General features: G+C 36.8%; 1 protein-coding gene across 2 annotated transcripts in view; it reads left to right on the forward strand.

Moving 5' to 3' along the window:
• Window positions 1-1,990: 1,990 nt before the first annotated feature.
• LOC138697713 (uncharacterized) overlaps window positions 1,991-21,739 on the forward strand; it is a 36,864-nt gene continuing 17,115 nt past the window's right edge. The window contains exons 1-2 of one of the 2 annotated variants that reach the window (XM_069823192.1): window positions 1,996-3,334; window positions 14,648-14,793. In XM_069823192.1, coding sequence (XP_069679293.1) covers window positions 2,927-3,334; window positions 14,648-14,793 — 554 coding nt within the window. In that variant the 5' untranslated portion in view covers window positions 1,996-2,926. Of the gene's footprint in view, window positions 3,335-14,647; window positions 14,794-21,739 lie in introns of both variants that reach the window. The other variant, XM_069823193.1, reaches the window with a different exon arrangement.

A 21,739-nucleotide genomic window follows, 5' to 3' on the forward strand; every position in this document is an offset into this window, starting at 1 on the left:
TTTTTTATCATCATTATTATTATCATTATTATTATTATTATCAATAATTGCCTTATTTTTTCATACTTTGTATGTCTCATTTATTTTGACCTGCTGTTCACATTTTATTATGCTTTTTCCTTTCTTTCTGTATGTTATATATTATGTCTGATTTCTACTTACTTTTTGTTTACATTTTATTATTATTATTATTATTATTATTATTATTATTATTATTATTATTATTATTATTATCTTATTCAGTTTTGTGTGTAAAATTGTAGTGTACTTTGTAAATTTGTAGTCTTTCTTGTAACGCAGTTTTACTCCTGGTTGAGTGTTAGAGAAGGTCATATGGCCTTAACTCTGCCAGGTTAAATAAATCATTATTATTATTAATTTCAGAACACACACACTCTTTGACTCCACATTACACTACACAAACACACCCCCACAGGAAACAAAAACAAACGGCACCAAGACCAGCAACAGCCAGTTCTGAAGATGGCCAATAGCAGGCCGAAACATGTTAAAAAGGTAATAAAATTTAACACGTGAAAGATACACAATACTTTTCCGAAAAATTAAAGGTTTTAACCGGAATCCTGTACGTATGTGACATTTGAAATTAATTGTCTCTTTAACTTTCCACGTTATCTTTTACTATATTCGAAATCAGCGGGATTAAAGGATGACTTTTGTGCGAGATTGTGAGTATTTGCTTGGTTTCCGCACAAAACCAATCCGCGGAAAGTCTAAAATTCCACATTCAGTATTCCCAACCTAACACACATAACAATTTCCCTCTTCTTACCGCTTAAGTGACATATTGATTTTACTGCTTTAGGCTTTTAACATATTGTTTTTAGAGACGTTCAATATAGTAATGATTATAAATTGGAAACTTACCACTGCAATTTCACCTAAATTGCACTGTTAATTATTGTTTTTAAATATTTGCAAAAAATTAAGTAAACTCTACAACTCCACTAAAGTCACTGCATTCGTGATGCAAGTAACATTAAGGAAGCCGTGAAAAAATCAACAAGATTCCAGACTCATCATAGACTGGGGAAAAAAAAAGACAGACGTATATCACGGCCTGCTGGAGTATAGTAAATACAGAAAGCATTTTAAAGCAACAATGTTGAAGATAGATATTTTTGTTTTGCAAATTTGCCGTCATTGAACAGAAACCAAGATGGAGATTTCATTGCAACTAATTAGAAATTCCGTCCACACCTGTGGAGTAACGGTCAGCGCGTCTGGCCGCGAAACCAGGTGGCCCGGGTTCGAATCCCAGTCGGGGCAAGTTACCTGGTTGAGGTTTTTTCCGGGGTTTTCCCTCAACCCAATACGAGCAAATGCTGGGTAACTTTCGGACTCATTTCACCGGCATTATCACCTTCATTTCATTCAGACGCTAAATAACCTAGATGTTAATACAGTGTCGTAAAATAACCCAATAAAACAAAATTATAAATTCCTCTTTCAGGTATGTAATAAATGATCTTCGCACAAAATAATGTACGATACACGAGCGGTATGTTTTCTTTCAATTCTCGGAAATTAAAAGAGCTCAACTACGTTTCGCTTTTTCAAACTTTTCCTTGAACATGAAAACTTCAACATACTGCTCTTGTAACGCATATTGCTATTACATATCATACAGTGTCCACTTTGTATAACTAGTGGCCTGATTTTCGACCTTGGTTCCACGACGAGGCGGATGCGTTTAACGACCTGCCTGTTAGACATTCCTTTATGGCAGGTCAGAGCCAATTGCAGCAAGTGATAATTCTTACAGTGACCCGGTATACGATGTGACCGGCAATATAATGAACGTGCAATGGTGCATTTCACTGGTACAAAGCGGTGAAAGAGATTGATATGGGGCCACTTGATGGGAGAGACGGATCTGTGTCCCTCACGATGCTTAATTGAATGCAGGATATGTCCATTACTCAAGTGTATGGACCCCTTTCCCTCACCCTCGCCACGTCACTTCCGTCTGTTTGGTCATGACGTTCGTCCATCCGTCAGCGCCGTCACACTGGCCTCTTGATCAATTTTTTCCACATTGGCATTAGCGCGGAGGTCTGCATATAGGAGAACGTTCAGAGGTTTTACATATTATTTGTTAGTCAGACTTACACGAGATACAAAAAAATGAACGTTAAATTTTATACACAATGTTGCTAAGGATTCATGTACAAAGTTAACAAATCAATTAGAAGAAAAAATTTGATATCCGTAAAAAGTTGGTTATAAATTAATCAAGTGAAGTCTCAAACAATGGGATAAGAATAACAAAATGCAAAACTAGTTAATTTTAAAGCAAAATCTCAAAGAGAAATGCTGTAATGATAATTACAGGAGATATATAGATCTGTCAAAAATAGGGCTATCAATGTCTATCATCAGTGTTAATCATGAAATATAGCCTACATAGTAATCCAAGAATTAACCCATAATCGTATTTTTTTTAATTAAAACACATTGTGCCATAAATTCGTCAAGACGTTATAAATAAATTGAACGAAATTGAATAGACATATTATAAATGTGAAAGGCTTTGATGGAAAAGAATTTGTATAATAATAGAGAATTTAAAGGAATTTAACGTATATGAAATTCTTAATACTTAAACGAAGTATTTTAAGTAATAACGATTACTTTTTATACAAGCTCTGCAGACATTTGAATGGCATATAAATTATTTGAAAAACATTTTTAAAGACGAAAGTATTTGCGATCTTTCTCTATAATCTTTAAATGAAAATACTCTAATTGCCAATTAATGCTTTGAAAGACTTACTTCGTTACAGTGAAATATATACTTCCAAAAATATAGATCTATTTCTTTCTTCGAACATCGTGTTTCGCTCAGATAGTACACAATAAGTGTTAGTGTTGTGCTGTATTGTGAATGTAAAGCCCCGCCACCATGAATTACAAGAGCGCTTGTAGTAATCTTGCGGTAAGAGTGCACATCATCTTCGCACTCATGCATCCTGGCTGGAGTCTCCCCCTGGCGAGCACCGCATCAGGGATTCGCTTCGATTTTCTATCAAATGTAAGCGATAACGAAGAGCAGATGAAGCAGAAACTACAGGAGGGTAAAAAAGCGAAAGAGGCTGCGAATGAAGGCTTGCAGGTTCTGGACCAGCTGATCCTCGACGAGGCTGGGGGTCTGCTGTCCAGCTACGCCAGCATCCCCGAGACGTCGCCCACCACCGAAGACTTCGTCGCCGGTCAAGTGAACACCGGCAGGGTCGAACTGGAGGAGGTCAGTCCTGTGAGCAAGGACGTGGACCACATGGGCAGCAGCCTGGGCGACGCGGAGTTGATGCAGGTATTTCTACACATTTCTCAGAATTCGTGTATTTTTCTTCTCGATATTTTCAGGGAGAAAATACGTTTATAAAAATAAAGCAAAAATTCTACTCTCAGATTTCAAAGAAAAGATAGACCTATAAAAAAATCTCAATTTGTTCAGAGGCTTCCACCGTATATAGTCCATACTACAGAACGTCCATATGATAAAAGGTCCATGAGGTCAAAATGTCCATACGGTGAAAATGTCCATGTACTAAATGTCCACACGACAGAAAGGTCAAATGATAAAACGTCTGTTAGGTCAAAATGTTCATAGTGTCAAACGTCCATAATGTCCAAGTTCAAAGGAAAATTCTACTTGAATAGAACACAATAAATTTTGTGCGAGATCGTGCGTATTTGCTTGTTTTCCGCACAGAACCAATACGCGGTAAGTGTGAAATACCACATTCAGTATTCCCAACGTAACACACATAACAATTTCCCTCTTCTTACCGCTTAAGCGCGACATTCATTTTACTGCTTTAGGCTTTTAACATATTATTTTTAGAGACGTTTAACATAGTAATAATTATAAATTGGAAACTTACCACTGCAATTTCACCTAAATTGCAATTTTAATTATTGTTTTTAAATATTTGCAAAAATTAAGTAAAGTCTACTACTCCACGAAACTTATTGCATTCCTGATACAAGTAACATCAAGGAAGCCGTGAAAAAATCAACAAGATTCCAGATGCCGATGTTATTACTGCAATATGTTATATAAATAATATTGTTAAAATATTAAAATGAAAAATAAATCATTACATAACCTTACCGTTTGTTTTAAGTTCGCATTTATAGACTGGGGGAAAAAAAGACAGACGTATATCACGGCCTGCTGGAGTATAGTAAACACAGAAAACATTTTATAGCAACAATGTTGAAGAAAGATATTTTGGTTTTCCGAAGTTGCCGTCATTAAACAGAAACCAACATGGAGATTTCATTGCAACTAATTAGAAATTCGTCTTTCAGGTATGTAATAAACAATCTTCGCACAAATTAATGTACGATACACGAGCGGTATGTTTGTTTTCATATTCTCGGAAATTAAAAGAGCTCAACTACGTTTCGCTTTTTCAATCTTTTCCTCGAACATGAAAACGTCAACATACCGCTCTTGTAACGCATATTACTATTATTCCATAACTCGTACAAATAAGTTATTAATCATCGGGAGCCGGAACCCCACTTTTAAGATGGTAACTAATACTTTTAAGTTTTAAGAGAATTTCTCCTTTTTCTTTGTACCTGTTGTAGTTTCTGACAACCTGGAGAATTTGTCTTTGATTCGTCAAATACGTTTCATTCCCGGCTCTTTAATTTGTGTATGCCTCACTCTTGCTTGCAATATTTGTGTCCAAATTCCATTTTCTTCGGGCTTTAGGCACTGTATAAATCGCCAAGTGGATGGATGTACAGCCATCACGCGTTGAAGAAGATTGTGCCAGTCTTCTACCGCGTTGTTTGTGTGCTGCATGCCTTTCAGGCTTGGGAGGTTCATGTTCCTGTATCGCCAATATATTTTTGTCCTAACTCTATTAAAGTCATGATGTTGGTACAGGTATCCACGAAAAGAAAGAAGTGGCTTACCCTTCTGTGATGGCACTAACTGAGGATTTCGTTCCGTCTTTAAAAAATTCAGTTCCGATTAGTTCTGCATTTGAAAATGTTTACATAGGTTACTATAACTACCATGAACACTGGATATAGTGTACATTATAGAGCTATGGATATTATGACTCTGAACATCAGAGTGAAGTGGACATTATAGTACTATGGACATTTTGATTCTGGACGATTTAACATGGACATTTTCAATGTGGACATTATTCCATGGACTTTTGACGTATGGATATTATAATCCTGGACTTTATGTCTGGTAACCTATTCAGAGTATTTTCGTAATGATATTGTAGTATAGTTTCTTCGAATTCCACATTGACATCTAAAATTAAAGGCGGTAAGATGGAAAGCACAGCTCCGATTTCATATCACTCAACAATGGGAGCGCGTATTGCTTTAGCTACTCTAACAAAAAAAAAAGTGGAGTAGATGTTGCTAGAATTAACCCCTTCAGACCTGAATTTATATTTAAAAAATTGAAAAAAAAAACTGGTCACATAATCATTCTGGGGATCCAAAATTCCCAAATGAATTCTTCACAGAAAATAAAAATTTGGGGACAATTTTGACCCCTGAGGCCCCAAAATTTTAAATTTTATTTTTAATTCAGGTATAGAAATGCTTAAAAAACAATATTCTCCATTTCTATCACATTGAATTTTTCAAAATATTTAAAAGTATCGAAGACATTCCAAAAAAAGAAAAAAGTAACAATGTACATCAGGCCTGAAGGGGTCAATTAACTATTAGAGTATTTCACTAGATATCATGATAACAGCCATAGAATAATAATTAATTTGATGACAGTAGCCCCAACGACAAGTACAGTGGCATGGATGAAACCAACTGAGTGACAGATATGTTTTAAATAATATCCAATAACATTAAATGAGCATGTATATAATGTATGTACAAAAATCTAAGAATGCGATGAGAGGAGAGTAGATGTGACAACTATGTCTATGTCTGACTCAGAACACAAAGGAAGCCGGCGGACTAAATTTCCATTGTCGCTAAATCAATGGCTTGCCGGTGGTTAACGTGGAATTCGAACCTACTAGAGGGACACGTGAGGATACATAATTGGATATGTATATATCCGAGAGTGTGTCTGCATATGTAAATATAAACTTAGCTAAAGTATACCGAACATGGTTTAATAATATGTGTGCATATGAATGCAAACGAATGTACACGTGAGTTTGAACGTATGTACGTGAGTGATAATGTGTATATCCGTGGCTATGAACGTCTTTACGTGGGTTCGGACAAAAGCCAACTTCGGTGCGAACGTATGCCAACGTGGTTGCGAACGTGAGCCAAAGTGATTTCGAACGTGTGCCAACTTCGGTGCGAATGTGTGCCAACGTGGTTGCGAACACATGCTAACGTGTGTGCGAATGTGTGTCAACGTAGCTGCGAACGTGTGGCAACTTGGGTTCGAAAGTGTGTCAACGTAAGTGCGAACGTGTACCAAAGTAAGTGCAAATGTGTGCCAGCTTGATTGCGAAAGTGTGCCAATGATTCTGCAAACGTGTGCTAACGGATGTCAAAGTGGTGTAGATCCTGCATGTGCGAACGTATGTAAATATTGTTACGAACGTGTGCCAATGTGGTAGCGAACGAGTACCAAATGTGGGTCAAATATGTCAATGTGGTTGCGAGCCTGTGGTAGCGCAGGTGCGAACGTATGCTTACTAACGTGGAAGTGAACTGTATTCTCGTACATATGTGCTAATGTTTGTAACCTAGCAAACATGAGTCAAAGAGAGTACGAAGAGCGTCAACGTAGGTTGGAACGTGTGCCAACGTGGTTGTGAAAGTGTATCACCCTAGGTGAAAACGTCTGTCTACTAATGTGGTTGCGAACGATGTTCACGTACCACTGTGCTAACGTTTGAGCCTACGCGTGGACGCTAACGTGTGTCATCGCAAGTGAGAACGTGCAAACTAAAGTTTATAGCCTACGTGTGGTTGTGAACGTGTGTCAACGTAGATTACTAATGTGTATGCGAATTATACGAACGTGTGCCAAACGTGAATGCGAACGTGTGCTAACGTATGTGCGATGTATGTGAACGTGTACCAACATGGGTGCTAACGTGTGTCAACGCGGATACGAACAGGTTCTAACATGGGTGCGAACGTGTGTCAACGCGGATACGAACCGGTTCCAACATGGTGCGAACATGTGTCAACGCGGATACGAACAGGTCCCAACATGGGTGCGAACGTGTGTCAACGGGAATACGAACAGGTTCCAATATGAGTGCGAACGTGTGTCAACGCGGATACAACAGGTTCCGACATGGGTGCGAACTTGTGTCAACGCGGATACGAACAGGTTCCAACATGGGTGCGAACGTGTGTCAACACGGATACGAACAGGTTCCGACATGGGTGCGAACGTGTGTCAACGCGGATACGAACAGGTTTCAACATGGGTGCGAACGTGTGTCAACGCGGATACGTACAGGTTCCACAACATGGGTGCGAACGTGTGTCAACGCGGATACGAACAGGTTCCAACATGGGTGCGAACGTGTGTCAACGCGGATACGAACAGGTTCCAACATGGGTGCGAACGTGTGTCAACGCGGATACGAACAGGTTCCAATATGAGTGCGAACGTGTGTCAACGCGGATACGAACAGGTTCCACAACATGGGTGCGAACGTGTGTCAACGCGGATACGAACAGGTTCCAACATGGGTGCGAACGTGTGTCAACGCGGATACGAACAGGTTCCAACATGGGTGCGAACGTGTGTCAACGCGGATACGAACAGGTTCCAATATGAGTGCGAACGTGTGTCAATGCGGATACGAACAGGTTCCAACATGGGTGCGAACGTGTGTCAACGCGGATACGAACAGGTTCCAACATGGGTGCGAACGTGTGTCAACGTGGATATGAACAGGTTCCAATATGAGTGCGAACGTGTGTCAACACGGAAACGAACAGGTTCCGACATAGGTGTGAACGTGTGTCAACGCGGATACCAACAGGTTCCAACATGGGTGCGAACGTGTGTCAACGCGGATACGAACAGGTTCCAATATGGGTGCGAACGTGTGTCAACGCGGATACGAACAGGTTCCAACATGGGTGCGAACGTGTGTCAACGCGGATACGAACAGGTTCCAACATGGGTGCGAACGTGTGTCAACGCGGATACGAACAGGTTCCAATATGGGTGCGAACGTGTGTCAACGCGGATACGAACAGGTTCCAACATGGTTGCGAACGTGTGCCGACGCGGATACGAACAGGTTCCGACATGGGTGCGAACGTGTGTCAACGCGGTTACGAACAGGTTCCAATATGGGTGCGAACGTGTGTCAACGCGGATACGAACAGGTTCCAATATGGGTGCGAACGTGTGTCAACGCGGATACGAACAGGTTCCAATATGGGTGCGAACGTGTGTCAACGCGGATACGAACAGGTTCCAACATGGGTGCGAACGTGTGTCAACGCGGATACGAACAGGTTCCAATATGGGTGCGAACGTTTGTCAACGCGGATACGAACAGGTTCCAACATGGGTGCGAACGTGTATCAACGCGGATACGAACAGGTTCCGACATGGGTGCGATCGTGTGTCAACGCGGATACGAACAGGTTCCAATATGGGTGCGAACGTGTGTCAACGCGGATACGAACAGGTTCCAACATGGGTGCGAACGTGTGTCAACGCGGATACGAACAGGTTCCAGTATTGGTGCGAACGTGTGTCAACGCGGATACGAACAGGTTCCAACATGGGTGCGAACGTGTGTCAACGCGGATACGAACAGGTTCCAATATGAGTGCGAACGTGTGTCAACGCGGATACGAACAGGTACCAACATGGGTGCAAAGGTGTGTCAACGCGGATACGAACAGGTTCCAACATGGGTGCGAACGTGTGTCAACGCGGATGCGAACAGGTGTGTGTGTGTATATATATATATATATATATATATATATATATATATATATATATAATTATTATTATTATTATTATTATTATTATTATTATTATTATTTCTTACAAAAATGTTACGTGCATATATATTTATCACATTTAATATAAATTTAAATCATAATATTAATAAGGGAAAAGTTACAAAAGTCATCATTGAACGAGTGAAATTACAGTAATACCTCCAACATGCTTGTTTATCGCAGTAAAGCTCTACAATACGGCAAGCTAACTTAGTGTGATACATAAAGCTGCCAAATTTAATTAACTGTCTAGCTAACGCTCACACAACAGCAGAGCTCTTCGTTCTATGCACTGTTGCAGAGTTCCACTATCTGATACGCAATAAACTCAGTCTTCTATTGCAATGAGTTTAATAGTGGATATATGTAGTGGTAAAACAGTATTCGTAAATACAACTTTGTAAGACAGTTTCGCCGTTTATTCAGCATAGGCCTAACTTTCACTCCGAGCCTAGTCCTTTAGTTTTAATTCCTATAATATTGCTGATCATGTTCATGAAGCTTATTCTGATGATGACCATGACGATAATGCTGATGACTCTGATAGTGATGATGCTGATCTTACTGGTGATGAGATGATATAATGCTGACGACAATGACGGCGACAAATAAAATCAACATTTCACTCTAGAAGGAAAATTGTGTACACATAATATCTTTAAAAGTAACAGAAAAACGAAACAAGCAAAATCTTGAAATATATTCAGCCTTCACAGGCTTTCATAAGGCATTTGCAAGAGTAATGAAACAAAACGTGGAAATCAAGGCATCAATTAACAAGCAAAAAATTATGGATTTTCAATGTAAATATTAATTCAGATCTAAAATAATGGTAGCAATTGAAACACTAGACAAGACAATTTTATATTTCAAACAATTAAAATATGTAGGATGTGATATTGATATTAGCAATACGAAACAAACAGATACTGAATGTAAAGTGAATGGATTCTAAGCTGTAAGCTTATCTAAGTATGGAACATTAAAATATTTAATCAGGAAAGGAATTAAAATTAAATTTCACAAAAGCAAGCTAATTCCACTTTGCTATACCTATGGATGTTAATTATTCTGAGTAATATCACAAAGGGAGATCAGTAGAATGCGAGATGGCAAAATAAAATAGGCTAGTTATATCCCTTCGCAGAGTGAAAAGCTGTACAAAGTAGATAAAATTAGAAATGATATTATTAGATACGAGCTAGAAGTTTTGTCAACAAACCACAAGACTGGAGATATCGTAATACTTTGAAAGTAAGGTCTGTCAAGTATGGACGACTCCAGACTAGTTTATATCAGATTATTACTACAAACTTAGAGGAATAAAAGTTCAGAGAAGCACGGGGAACACTGGAATAATCTGTGAAGTTGGAAAGGGCTGATTTGCATATACCTTGAAGTGAAGAACAAGAGGACGCATTGAAAATTAAACAAAATATAGCGGAATTGTTTCAGACAGGGACATGAAAACAGTGACGTCGTGTGTCAACAGAGGAGAAATAGGATGGTATTTATGGAATCACGATTTTTGTCCTACGAAATGCAAGTATAGATAAATTAAAAAATTAAGTGTATTCGTCGAATTTCTACATTTTAGAAACATTTAAGGACAATGTTTGAAAATAAATTTATGCCGGAAGTTCCCAAGAACAGAGAGCAATTTAGGATTATTTAAACATTTTAGAAAGTACCAGTTATGTACAGATACGCGACGCTGATATAACTTCGGCAGTTGCGAGCGTCGTTAAATAAACTATAATTTAATTTTGTACAGATGCTAGCAGTATTTCCAGCAAATTCTATGAAATGGAAGAATAATACTGATTTACTAATAGGATTAATTAATTAATTTGCTTATTTACTTAATTATTTAGTTACTCAGTTACTTATTAACTAATTCATTCATTCATTCATTCATTCATTCATTCATTCATTCATTCATTTACTTATTTATTTACTCTTTTACTCATTTATTTACTCCTTTACTCATTTATTTACTCCTTTATTCATTTATTTACTCCTTTACTCATTTATTTACTCCTTTACTCATTTATTTACTCCTTTACTCATTTATTTACTCCTTTACTCATTTACTCATTTACTCATTTATTTACTTACTCATTTACTCATTTACTTACTCATTTACTTACTCATTTACTAATTTATTTACTCATTTACTTACTCATTTACTCATTTATTTATTTATTTATTTACTTATTTAGTTATTTAGTTATTTACTTATTTAGTTACTTACTTATTTACTTATTTACTTATTTATTTATTTATTTATTTATTTATTTATTTATTTATTTATTTATTTATTTATTTATTTGTCTCATCTGGTAGAGGTACGGCTTTCAGATCTTCTCTTCCACCAACCAGCAGTAACTATCTTACTACAAACGATATAAAATACAATATAATAAACTAAAATTTGAGATTATGATGGTGATAGAAGTTATGATAATTATATTGGAAATGATGGTGTTGGTGATGATGATGGAGATTATGAAAATAAGATTGTGGTTATGGTGGAGATCATTATGTTGGCGGTGAAGCTGATAATGGTTACAATTATTACATGATTTCACTTTTTCAAATTGTTATGATTGGTATGGTCGAGGTTATAATGGCTATATTGTAGATTATGATCGTGATGATGATGATGATGATGATGATGATGATGATTATGATAATGTTGGTGATGATGATTGGTGGTGTTGAGGTGATATTGTTGGTGAAGATAGCAGTATAAAGTTGTATTGGTGGTGGATAATTATGATCGTGTTCGCGGTGATTTTCATTATGATTCTGATGGTAAAGATGGTCATCTCGGTAGAGATAAGGATGGTAGTGGTGGTAGTGGTGGTGGTAGTGGTGGTGGTGGTGATTCTGATCGTTTACATTCTTTTTCACACGAATTTTTAATTACAACAAAACTTCCAGGTATTCTCATTAGCAGAAAACACTGCAATTTGTGAAGTAATTAAATTGAAACTTGTCCCCTCACAGAATTTATTGCCACATTCGTATACATGACTACGTAACTTGAAACATAAAACAAAATAATAATTGATAGCGCTTAATTTTAAAAGCATTAGCAGCATGCAGATTTCTCCAAATAGATTTCAGTAATTGTAACTAAATTGAATGCGGTGCAGAGATTTCTAAACAGTATTATTTATAATAGAAAAGATTAATCATTATGGCAGGGTAGCTATAGTTACGTGAAAATGAATGGTCATTGCAAAACTGAAGTTCAACAAGTGCTCTTTCCCTCTCATTCTGAAACAAATCAGTTTCATATCTATCTCTAGTACAGAACATACTTCAGTATTTATACTCAAGGAATTTCAACAAAATTAAATTCTATTATTATACAGTATATTCCTGTATTCCATATTTGAAACACATTTTATACAGCTCGAGTTGACTAATACGCGAAAGACATCAATGAGGATCTCAAAAATGAGCGAAAATAAGAATGAAAAAGTATATACGATTGTGTTCCTTTGCGCTTAGATTTCCCAAAAAAAATTGCTTTGTATGAACATTTTTGTTACCATTATCTTTTAACGGGATACTGTGGTGAAATAAAGCTGACAAATTTTAAGAAAGTCCACGTTTTTGTTTTCATGATCGTAATAATGAAATTGAGACTGTTTAAAATTATCTAGCCATATAATCAAAATATGTTTTAAAACATACGGTGCATGACGTCGTGGTCTAAGGGATCCTGTCTAAGACTCGCGTTACGGAATGCGCGCTGGTTCGATTCCTCATGAAATTTCGGTCAGTGTATTGGACCGGTGCCCACCCAGCATCGTGATCCACTTGGGGAGGTACGATAGGTAACGAAATCTGGTTACGAAACTCAGCTATGATGGCTGGGGGGGGGGGTCATCGTGCTAACCATATGATACTTCCATTCTGGTTGGATGATCGTCAACCTCTGCTTCGGTATGTGACGTGAGGACAGCAGCCGACTGGACGGTCATGGTTCTTCATGGACTGTCGTGCTTCGGATTATTATATATAATGCTGTTTTCTCTACTTAAAAATTTTAAGCAGTTTCTTGAATACAGAAAGCTCCTTGCACAACAGTTATTGTCGGATTGGTCTGTAACTTATCCTAGAGGTCAATTAAATGTTGATAAATATTACTATTTATTTAGCATTTGTATAAAATACTAATATTAAGTTCCTTCGGGTCATATTCATATTGCACTTACATTGAAATATTCTGTAATGTTAAATTAATGAAATTTAAAAATTCATATTGACTCTCTATTTAAACTGAGCTCAAAAACCTAATTAATTTTTATCCCCATGACTGTTTCCAAACTATTGCTCAAATATGAACTAAAAGGTTTTAAAACTTTGACCTAAGGAGTCTTTTTAGTGACGTCGGTATAAAATATATTTAAAAATATAATTTCAAAACTATTAGCCATAATGGCACCAAACTTTGTACAGATGATAGTATTATAGGTCTGTTTATGTAGTTTAAATGTCACAAATTTTGGATGAAAATAAAATTGTGGAAGTTTGAAAAATTATATCATATGTGTCCCCTTAAACACATTTAGAATTGCACAATTTATAAACTTTTTATATTGAGTTTTCTTTATAACGAATATTTTGTAGAATTTTTCTTTCATGTCTGCAGTTCAAGAGTATTTTAATATGAAAATAATAAAAATAATAATAATACTTTAATAATAAATCATTTTAAGTAATGGATGTTTGGTAACGCTGTTACCAGAAGCAATGCTTGAATTCAGCATTACGTATGTCACAGAGCGTTTTTCAGGGCGGAACGTGCAACAGGCAGTATTTGTTTACATCATTGCCCTCAATTCTGCGTAGGATTAGGTGCGAGTGCTATTGAATTTTCTGCGATGTCGCAAACTTTCCTACATACAAAGTCGATTTCTCACTAAATAAGAATAAATAATGCAAAATGGCAAAGGAAAATCAAGTTACCTTTATCTTAAGAATTTAAGTTACGAGGTGCAACGTTAGTGTCATTGAACTCCTTCCACTTTTTACAATAATAATAATAATAATAATAATAATAATAATAATAATAATAATAATAATAACAATATACCTGTAATTATTTTATAAATAGGTATTAATAATGAGAGCATATAGAGTGTTAGTTGTGAGGCCGGAGGAAAAAAGACCTTTGGGGAAGCCGAGACGTAGATGGGAAGATAATATTAAAATGGATTTGAGGGAGGTGGGATGTGATGGTAGAGACTGGATTAATCTTGCTCAGGATAGGGATCAATGGCGGGCTTATATGAGGGCGGCAATGAACCTCCGGATTCCTTAAAAGCTAGTAATGTTGTTGATGATGATGATGATGATGATGATGATGATTAATAATGAGATAATATATATTTTGCAAACATAAAGTTTGTAGGAAGCTGAGTAAACCACTGAAACTGTTATGAATTAAAAAAATCTGCCTCCTTCTGAACACGAACCCAGAAGTATTCAGATTTTGCCTATAATTATTAGTATAGCCAACTCAAGCCTAGCGTATCAACGTTTTAAAATATTTTTCAAACTTTACGTTCAACTACATACACGGGATTAATGTTTGATAAACTGCATATACCTCGCGGCGTTCAACTTCGTGCTCTGTTGTGTTGAACAGGTACGACAACGTCTACAGAAGTTGGACTTCTACTTTGAGTTTCTGCGCGTGTTGTCTGAAGACTGTCGCCAGAGGATGTTGTGCGAAGTAATGAGGGAGCCGGGTCGTTTCTACCCCCTCAGCAGCGTTCTAGAAGACGCCACAAGGTACGTATCAAAGTCCGCTCTCTTACTCGTAATTCATATGCATTAGGCTACAACTCGTCCAAGCAAAAAGACCTCCTTGGATTTGCACAGTAAAATTCTAGACCGCCATTATTATTACTACTCCATAATCTTGGATATTCCAATGTAATAAAATTAAACATGAACTAACTACAAGACGACTTATCAGTGATACACTGTATACCATTAATGCCGTCTCGTTCTTTAGTTCTACTCACAACTAAACTACGTTTCCCACCCCCCCATCTCTACTGTACACGTACGGATTCACTCGCCTGTATTGTGTATTCCGGTTTTCAGTCGTGTTCATGCTAGAGTAGCAGCTGCATCATCACAAATTAGAACCCGTTTGCGAAGTATAGCAACATTTCAGAGATGCAACGACACACCACTGCTCATAGGAACGGCTATCTGTGTGGCTTTTCGTGGAGATAAATAAAAAATAGGTTGCAGCAGCCAAACTACTCTTCAAGGAACGATTACTCACATAAAATGAGGAAAGAAGACAGAGGACGGACACTGGAAAGTTTTCTTTTCTCAATCGTACTATCAGGGACTGGAATGCTTTACCTGCAGACTTACTTACTTTACCGATAACCAAAAACTATATTTAAAAATAGGCTTAAGGACTTTACTAATAGACGGTAGTATATTACGCACACTATTTAAAGGGTGTAATTGATGTTTTATTATTTGAAGTGTTGTATCAGTGAAGAAGTGTGTTGTGTCAATGAAGTATGTTTGTGTCAGTGAAGTTTTATAGTTTCTAGTGATAGAATAAAGTATTTGAACAATGAAATGTTTTTGAAGTGTTAGTGAAATCAAGATAGTATCCGTAAAATGTGTCGTAGTACCAGTGCAGTGAGTGAGTTGACAGCGAAATGAATGTAGTGCTGAAAGGTACTTGTGCATGGATGAACATATCATAATACTCGTGGGTTTTATTTCGAATTCAGGATTAAGATACAAATTAGATTTACTTTAAATGTTATTTTAAGTGATCTTGGGTCATTTAATTTAGGATGCTCCTTGTTAATTTTATTATAATATTGTTATTTATTATTATTATTATTATTGTTAATATTTATTATTATTGACATTAATTATTATTATTATTATTCATTTATTATGAATTCAATTATTAATTGTCATTATTGCGTGTAAATGAAATAAAGATAATAATTCTCCAATAACTGTCTTATTAACCCAAGAAATAATACAGCAATTACATTAGGTCATTACACAATCAAACATGACTAGCGCTTTTGGAAGGAGAAGGAAAAATGGACCGTGGCAATGAAAATTCCAACCCGGCATTTGCCTGAGTAACTGTGGAAAACCACAGTCAGGTTGGTCTGTCCGGGAATTGAACCACGGACTACCCGAATGCGAGTCCCATTCGATACGCAAGATCCATCTCGCTCGGTTTTTTCACCAGATATCACAGCAGCAATCGCAACCGAACAATAAATCAGTTAAAAGAATGCCAGGATTACTTTAAAATTACCGCTTTTTTGGCTGGGAAATGTACGCAATTAAAATACAATTAATTACTTCAAGAACTATTTTAATTAAATGTAATTACAAGCAATTAAGGGATAAATTCTTTGGTCGGGGGAAAAGCCACATATGTAAAAAAAAAGTCGATTTTTTGTTTTTCCCTATGAGTCTAGTTTTTTTTCTAATTTTTGAAGTAATAAAATGTCTTGTATTTTAAATTGAAAAGGATCTTACTTTAAACAACATATATTAATTTCGATACTATACTTATATTCAGTTAAGAGTAAATTTAAAAAAAGTCTCTCCTGAAAAATTATTTTTTTTGACTTATGTGCCCTTTCCCGTCTACCAAAGAATTGATTTAAACCGAGGACCTCTCGATATGAAATAAAATGCTACACCACTGCCTAGTTTAGTGTGCTAAAGTGTAACTTTGCATTGTGGGAGATACAACAGTGAAGTAGCTATGAGAATAGAATTGTCTCTATAGGTCTACCAGCACGAACGGCTGTCTAAAAAATAATATAGGTATGTTAAAAATGATTATGTTTTGTTCACTCAATCTATGGCTTTGTTTGGCGACCATCCCTACTCACAAAATAAAATGTCATTTTTCACATTTGTCTCGTAAATAAATATTCTAATTAGAGCTCCGCGCATCAGCTTGAGAAAATAGAAATGAGGTTTTGCTACTGACCGCCTGGTGTTATAGGCAGTATGCAAAGCTCTTTCGACTTGTGGGCTGCGTCAGGTTTTCGTAACCGGATTTCGCCATCTATCGTAGCTACCCAAGTTAGTCATGATGTTTTTTGGACTCAGGTCCCTATAATGGCCGAAATTCCTTCCCCATGAGAATCTGAACCAGCTAACATTACTTAACTCGAGCAAACTTACACTGCAGGGCAAACAGCTCCGCATCTCTCTCTCTCTGTCTCTCGAGACGTCCATTTGTAATCAGAAGATCATAACAAAAGGAGCACCAAATGGATGATACGAAGCTTGAGGCAACACTTAGCAGAAAAGGCTATCACCAGAAATATAAAAACGGTGGAAACTAGATGGAAAATCGATTGTTGTCCGAACAGAGACCTGAAAGAACTTCGTTGAGCAAGGAGCAGTCATGTCCACCGCTGTGAAGTAACGGTTAGCGTGTCTGACAGTGAAACGAGCAGGCCCGAGTTCAAATCCTGGTTGGGACAAGTTACCTCGTTCAGGTTTTTCCGGAGTTTTCCCTCAACAAATTGAAGCAGAATTGCTGGGTAACTTTCGGCGTTGGACCTCGGACTCATTTCGCAATTAATGTTAAAGGATTTATGAACCATACTAAGGAAGGATACAAGAAGGCTTTCTTCCGGTGACTTGTTACACTCTTACAGGACGTTATGAAGGTATTCCATCTTTTTATTAGCAAAAGAGACATTTCTTTCTCGCTTTAAATCAATACGAAGTATTGATATCCAAGATGAATTTCTTAAAGTTTTAAGACGAAAAGTAATATAGATGAAACCTTCAAGAAAGCGCTACTGTCACGAACAGATTTTATAATAAGGAAGTCTGAAGATAAAATATGACAGATGAATTAAAGAGTTTATCATTTATAGGTATGAAGGAATAAAAAAATTGAATGCAAAAAGCAACGGATATTGAAATGATAGCTACTTAGCTATGTTTTTGCAAACAACTCTTTCTCGCTGTTGAGTTGAAAGAGCTGTCTCTTAGATAAAAGATTAGCAATATTTTTTTTTTTGTGTCTGGCAGTTTCAGAAGCAGAATCTGTAGCACTGGTTATCAGAATGTGGTCCCCGACATTTAAAAATAAGGAATGTTATAGAACTACGCATGAGATGAAAATACAAGACAAAATGTCAAATCTTCTATTCAGTTTCATTCATATCTACTTACAAATGGCTTTTAAGGAACCCGGAGGTTCATTACCGCCCTTATATAAGCCCACCATCGTCTCTATTCTATCCTGAGTAAGCTTAATCCAGTCTCTACAATCATATCCCACCTCCATCAAATCCATTTGAATATTATCTTCCTATCAATCAAAATTCAGCAGGATTAAGAACATAATCTTCATGCAAAATGGCACAACGCCCTAACATTTACACCCCTAAGCCTTTATATTGGCACTCTTCGCATGTCTTTGACATATCGAGTATGACACTGCTTGCCGCTTTCACTCATAAACGTTTTAGCTTTTTCCAAGTAGAGCACAAAGACCAATAATGTCTTTTCCGTGATAGGATTGCGAATACTAAATTCCCTCTGATATTCTCTTTTCGTTACTATAATCGAGTTTGTTATCCAATAATTTTTCATAAGGGACAGCCGTTGCTATAGCGTGGGCTAAGTCTTCACAGTGACTGAGAAAAAACGATGGAAACAGATGGAAAATCATCTGTATCTGCTCTGTGTTATGACAAAGGAATGAAACTCCTATAGTTATCACGTCATTTGAAAGCAATGCATTTCTTTTCAAATACATAGCCTAAATACATAGATAAATAGACAACAAACAAAGAGACAAACATACATACAAACAGAGAGACAGACAGAGAGACACACAGATAGACAAACAAATAAACAAACAGACAAACGAGCAAACGAACGAACAAACGAGCAAACAAACGAGCAAACGAACGAACAAACGAGCAAACAAACGAGCAAAAAAGTGAGCTAAGGAACGGACGAGCAAACGAATGAATGAACGAACGAGCAAACAAACGAGCGAACAAACGAGTAAACGAACGAACAAACGAATGAATGAACGAACGAACGAATGAATGAACGAACGAGCAAACGAATGAATGAACGAACAAACGAATGAATGAACGTACGAGCAAACGAATGAATGAACGAACAAACGAATGAATGAACGTACGAGCAAACGAATGAATGAACGAACGAGCGAACAAACGAACAAACGAATGAATGAATGAATAAACGTATGAATGAATGAACGAACGAGCAAACGAATGAATGAACGAGCGAGCAAACAAATGAATGAACGAACGAGCAAACAAACGAGTAAACAAACGAGCGAACAAACGAGTAAACGAACGAACAAACGAATGAATGAACTAACGGACGAACAAACAAATGAATGAACGAACGAGCAACAAACGAGTAAACGAAGGAACAAACGAATGAATGAACGAAAGAGTAAGCAAATGAGCGAACGAACGAATGAAAAAATGAGCGAACAAACGAGCAAACGAACGACCGAACAATCGAACAATCGAACTAACGAATGAATAAACGAACGAACGAACTAGCAAACAAACGAATGAATAAACGAGCAATCGAACGAACAAACGAATGAATGAATGAACGAACGAATGAACGAGCGAACAAATGATCGAACAAACGAGCTAACAAACGAAGAAACGAATGAATGAACGAATGAGTAAATAAACGAATGAACAAGCCAACTAATGAGTACCTAAATGAGTGAATGAGTGAATCGTCATTCAGAGGTAATTCCTTACAGGAGAACTACTTCGTTTTATACCCAGAAAATGTGAACTTTTCCATTTCCTTTAGCGCTTGAGTCATCTTATGTAATTATTTTTACCAGGGGAACTCTTTCCTGGTAAGCTTTCTAGACATCTGTCGTGTCACACGTAAGGGGAAGATTTGTGTTACGTTTACAAGGTTTATGCAACACTTGTCCCCGTCATCAGGACTCAACTACCATATTTATGTTCACCAATGATCTGCAACTGTATTTCCATAGAACAACACGCGAAATTCCAAGTGCAGATGCACACAACTTCAATGTTACTGTTGCGTGACTTACTTCAGTTCATGGCGCGTTTAATTATGACACTATTTTATTATAATTGGACTGCTAATATGATATAGGCCTGTAGGCAAATAATTTACATTGCAGCTTAAGGGATTTTAAATATGCTTCATTTTATATCATGCAACGTCTTGAGAATGAGATTCAAATGTAGTTTATCCAACGAGAATTAAGAATTTTACATCTACAAGTTTGTGTAAAGTTAGATTTATGGACTATAAAATATGCATTGTGCGTAATTTTCTTTGCGAAATATGGAACAGATAACTAAACTACCGTAGAATACTTTGAAGGCCAGCACAAAAAAAAATATATATATATGATTTACTGCTAAGATCTCACGTGACTAGCGTTCTTCCCTTGATTATTTCTTGTGGATCAGAATAGATGGAATTAAAAGAGAACAGATTGTGTGGATATTTAAAACTTCAATGGCAGTATCACAAATATGGATCTTCATCTAGTTGTATAAGAAAATGTACTCTTCCCCAAAGGTCCTAAGAAGATGAAACCGTTCTTGTCGAACTACGGCTCAGAGTTCCTTCCGTTATCAATCATTTCACATTTACAGGACAACTAATCGAACAGGATCGATACCGCCTATCAATTACAGAATATGCGTGTAGATTATTCATAAAGACTACAGAGTGACGCATCACCAAGCAGCTGCTGCTGTGAATGTATCGCGTCTCTAATTGCTGGGTTTCAGATGACGCACTCAGATGGCGGTTCACAATACATAGTATAAGGGAAGGAAATCAGTTGGAAATGCTTTTATTTTTATGCCAATTAATTTTTTCCCGAAAGTATTGGTCCCGAACGGAAGCGGGCAATAATTCAATCCTTACTCACTGGAGAGCTGTGCGAAACGATCTCGATCAAAACAAAATCTACTTAGGATGTAAATTATGTACGACTTCCATTCCCCAGAGGATACGGATATATTTGAGTGGTTTCCGCAGTTCAAAGCATCGTCAAATAAAATACTATTACTGGTACCACTACGTAGTCTTAAAATTTTCATTAAAAATGCTATTAACACGTTACAAAGTACAAAAACTCTTTGACAATTAAGCCTATACTTAAATTACTATAATTTCATTAATAGCCTATAATTCTGTACATTATCCTAGATTCTAGATATAATATTCATTTGTTCATAGTTTTCTGCTCAAGGGCAGATCCTACACTGCAAACCCAGCATTCTCCAATCTTCTCTATTTTCCGCCTACCTCTTATAAGCAAACATTCTCATGAGACCAGATAAAAGAGTTAATTTTTTTCCTCCACCGTGTTAACAATGAAAAAACAAGTACTTATATGAATTTTAGCCACTCGAGCGCAATTACGAGAGTCGTCCAGAAAGTAAGATTCCCTGGTGCTGTTTTCAGAAAGAAAACACAATTTCATGGAAATATTTATTAAAACAGATACAGCAGTTGTTGAGGTATTTTTCAACATATTCCCCACCAAAATTCCAAAATTGAGACATTTTGTCATATCGTGGGATCAACATTTGTATCCCTGTGTTGTAGAAGTCTACCGCCTGGGATCGGAACCAGTGTGTGACAGCCATCTGCAACTCTGTGTTGATCCCACGGTATGACAATATTGTTT

The sequence above is a fragment of the Periplaneta americana genome, chromosome 4, assembly GCF_040183065.1.
Source record: "Periplaneta americana isolate PAMFEO1 chromosome 4, P.americana_PAMFEO1_priV1, whole genome shotgun sequence".
NCBI lineage: Eukaryota > Metazoa > Arthropoda > Insecta > Blattodea > Blattidae > Periplaneta > Periplaneta americana.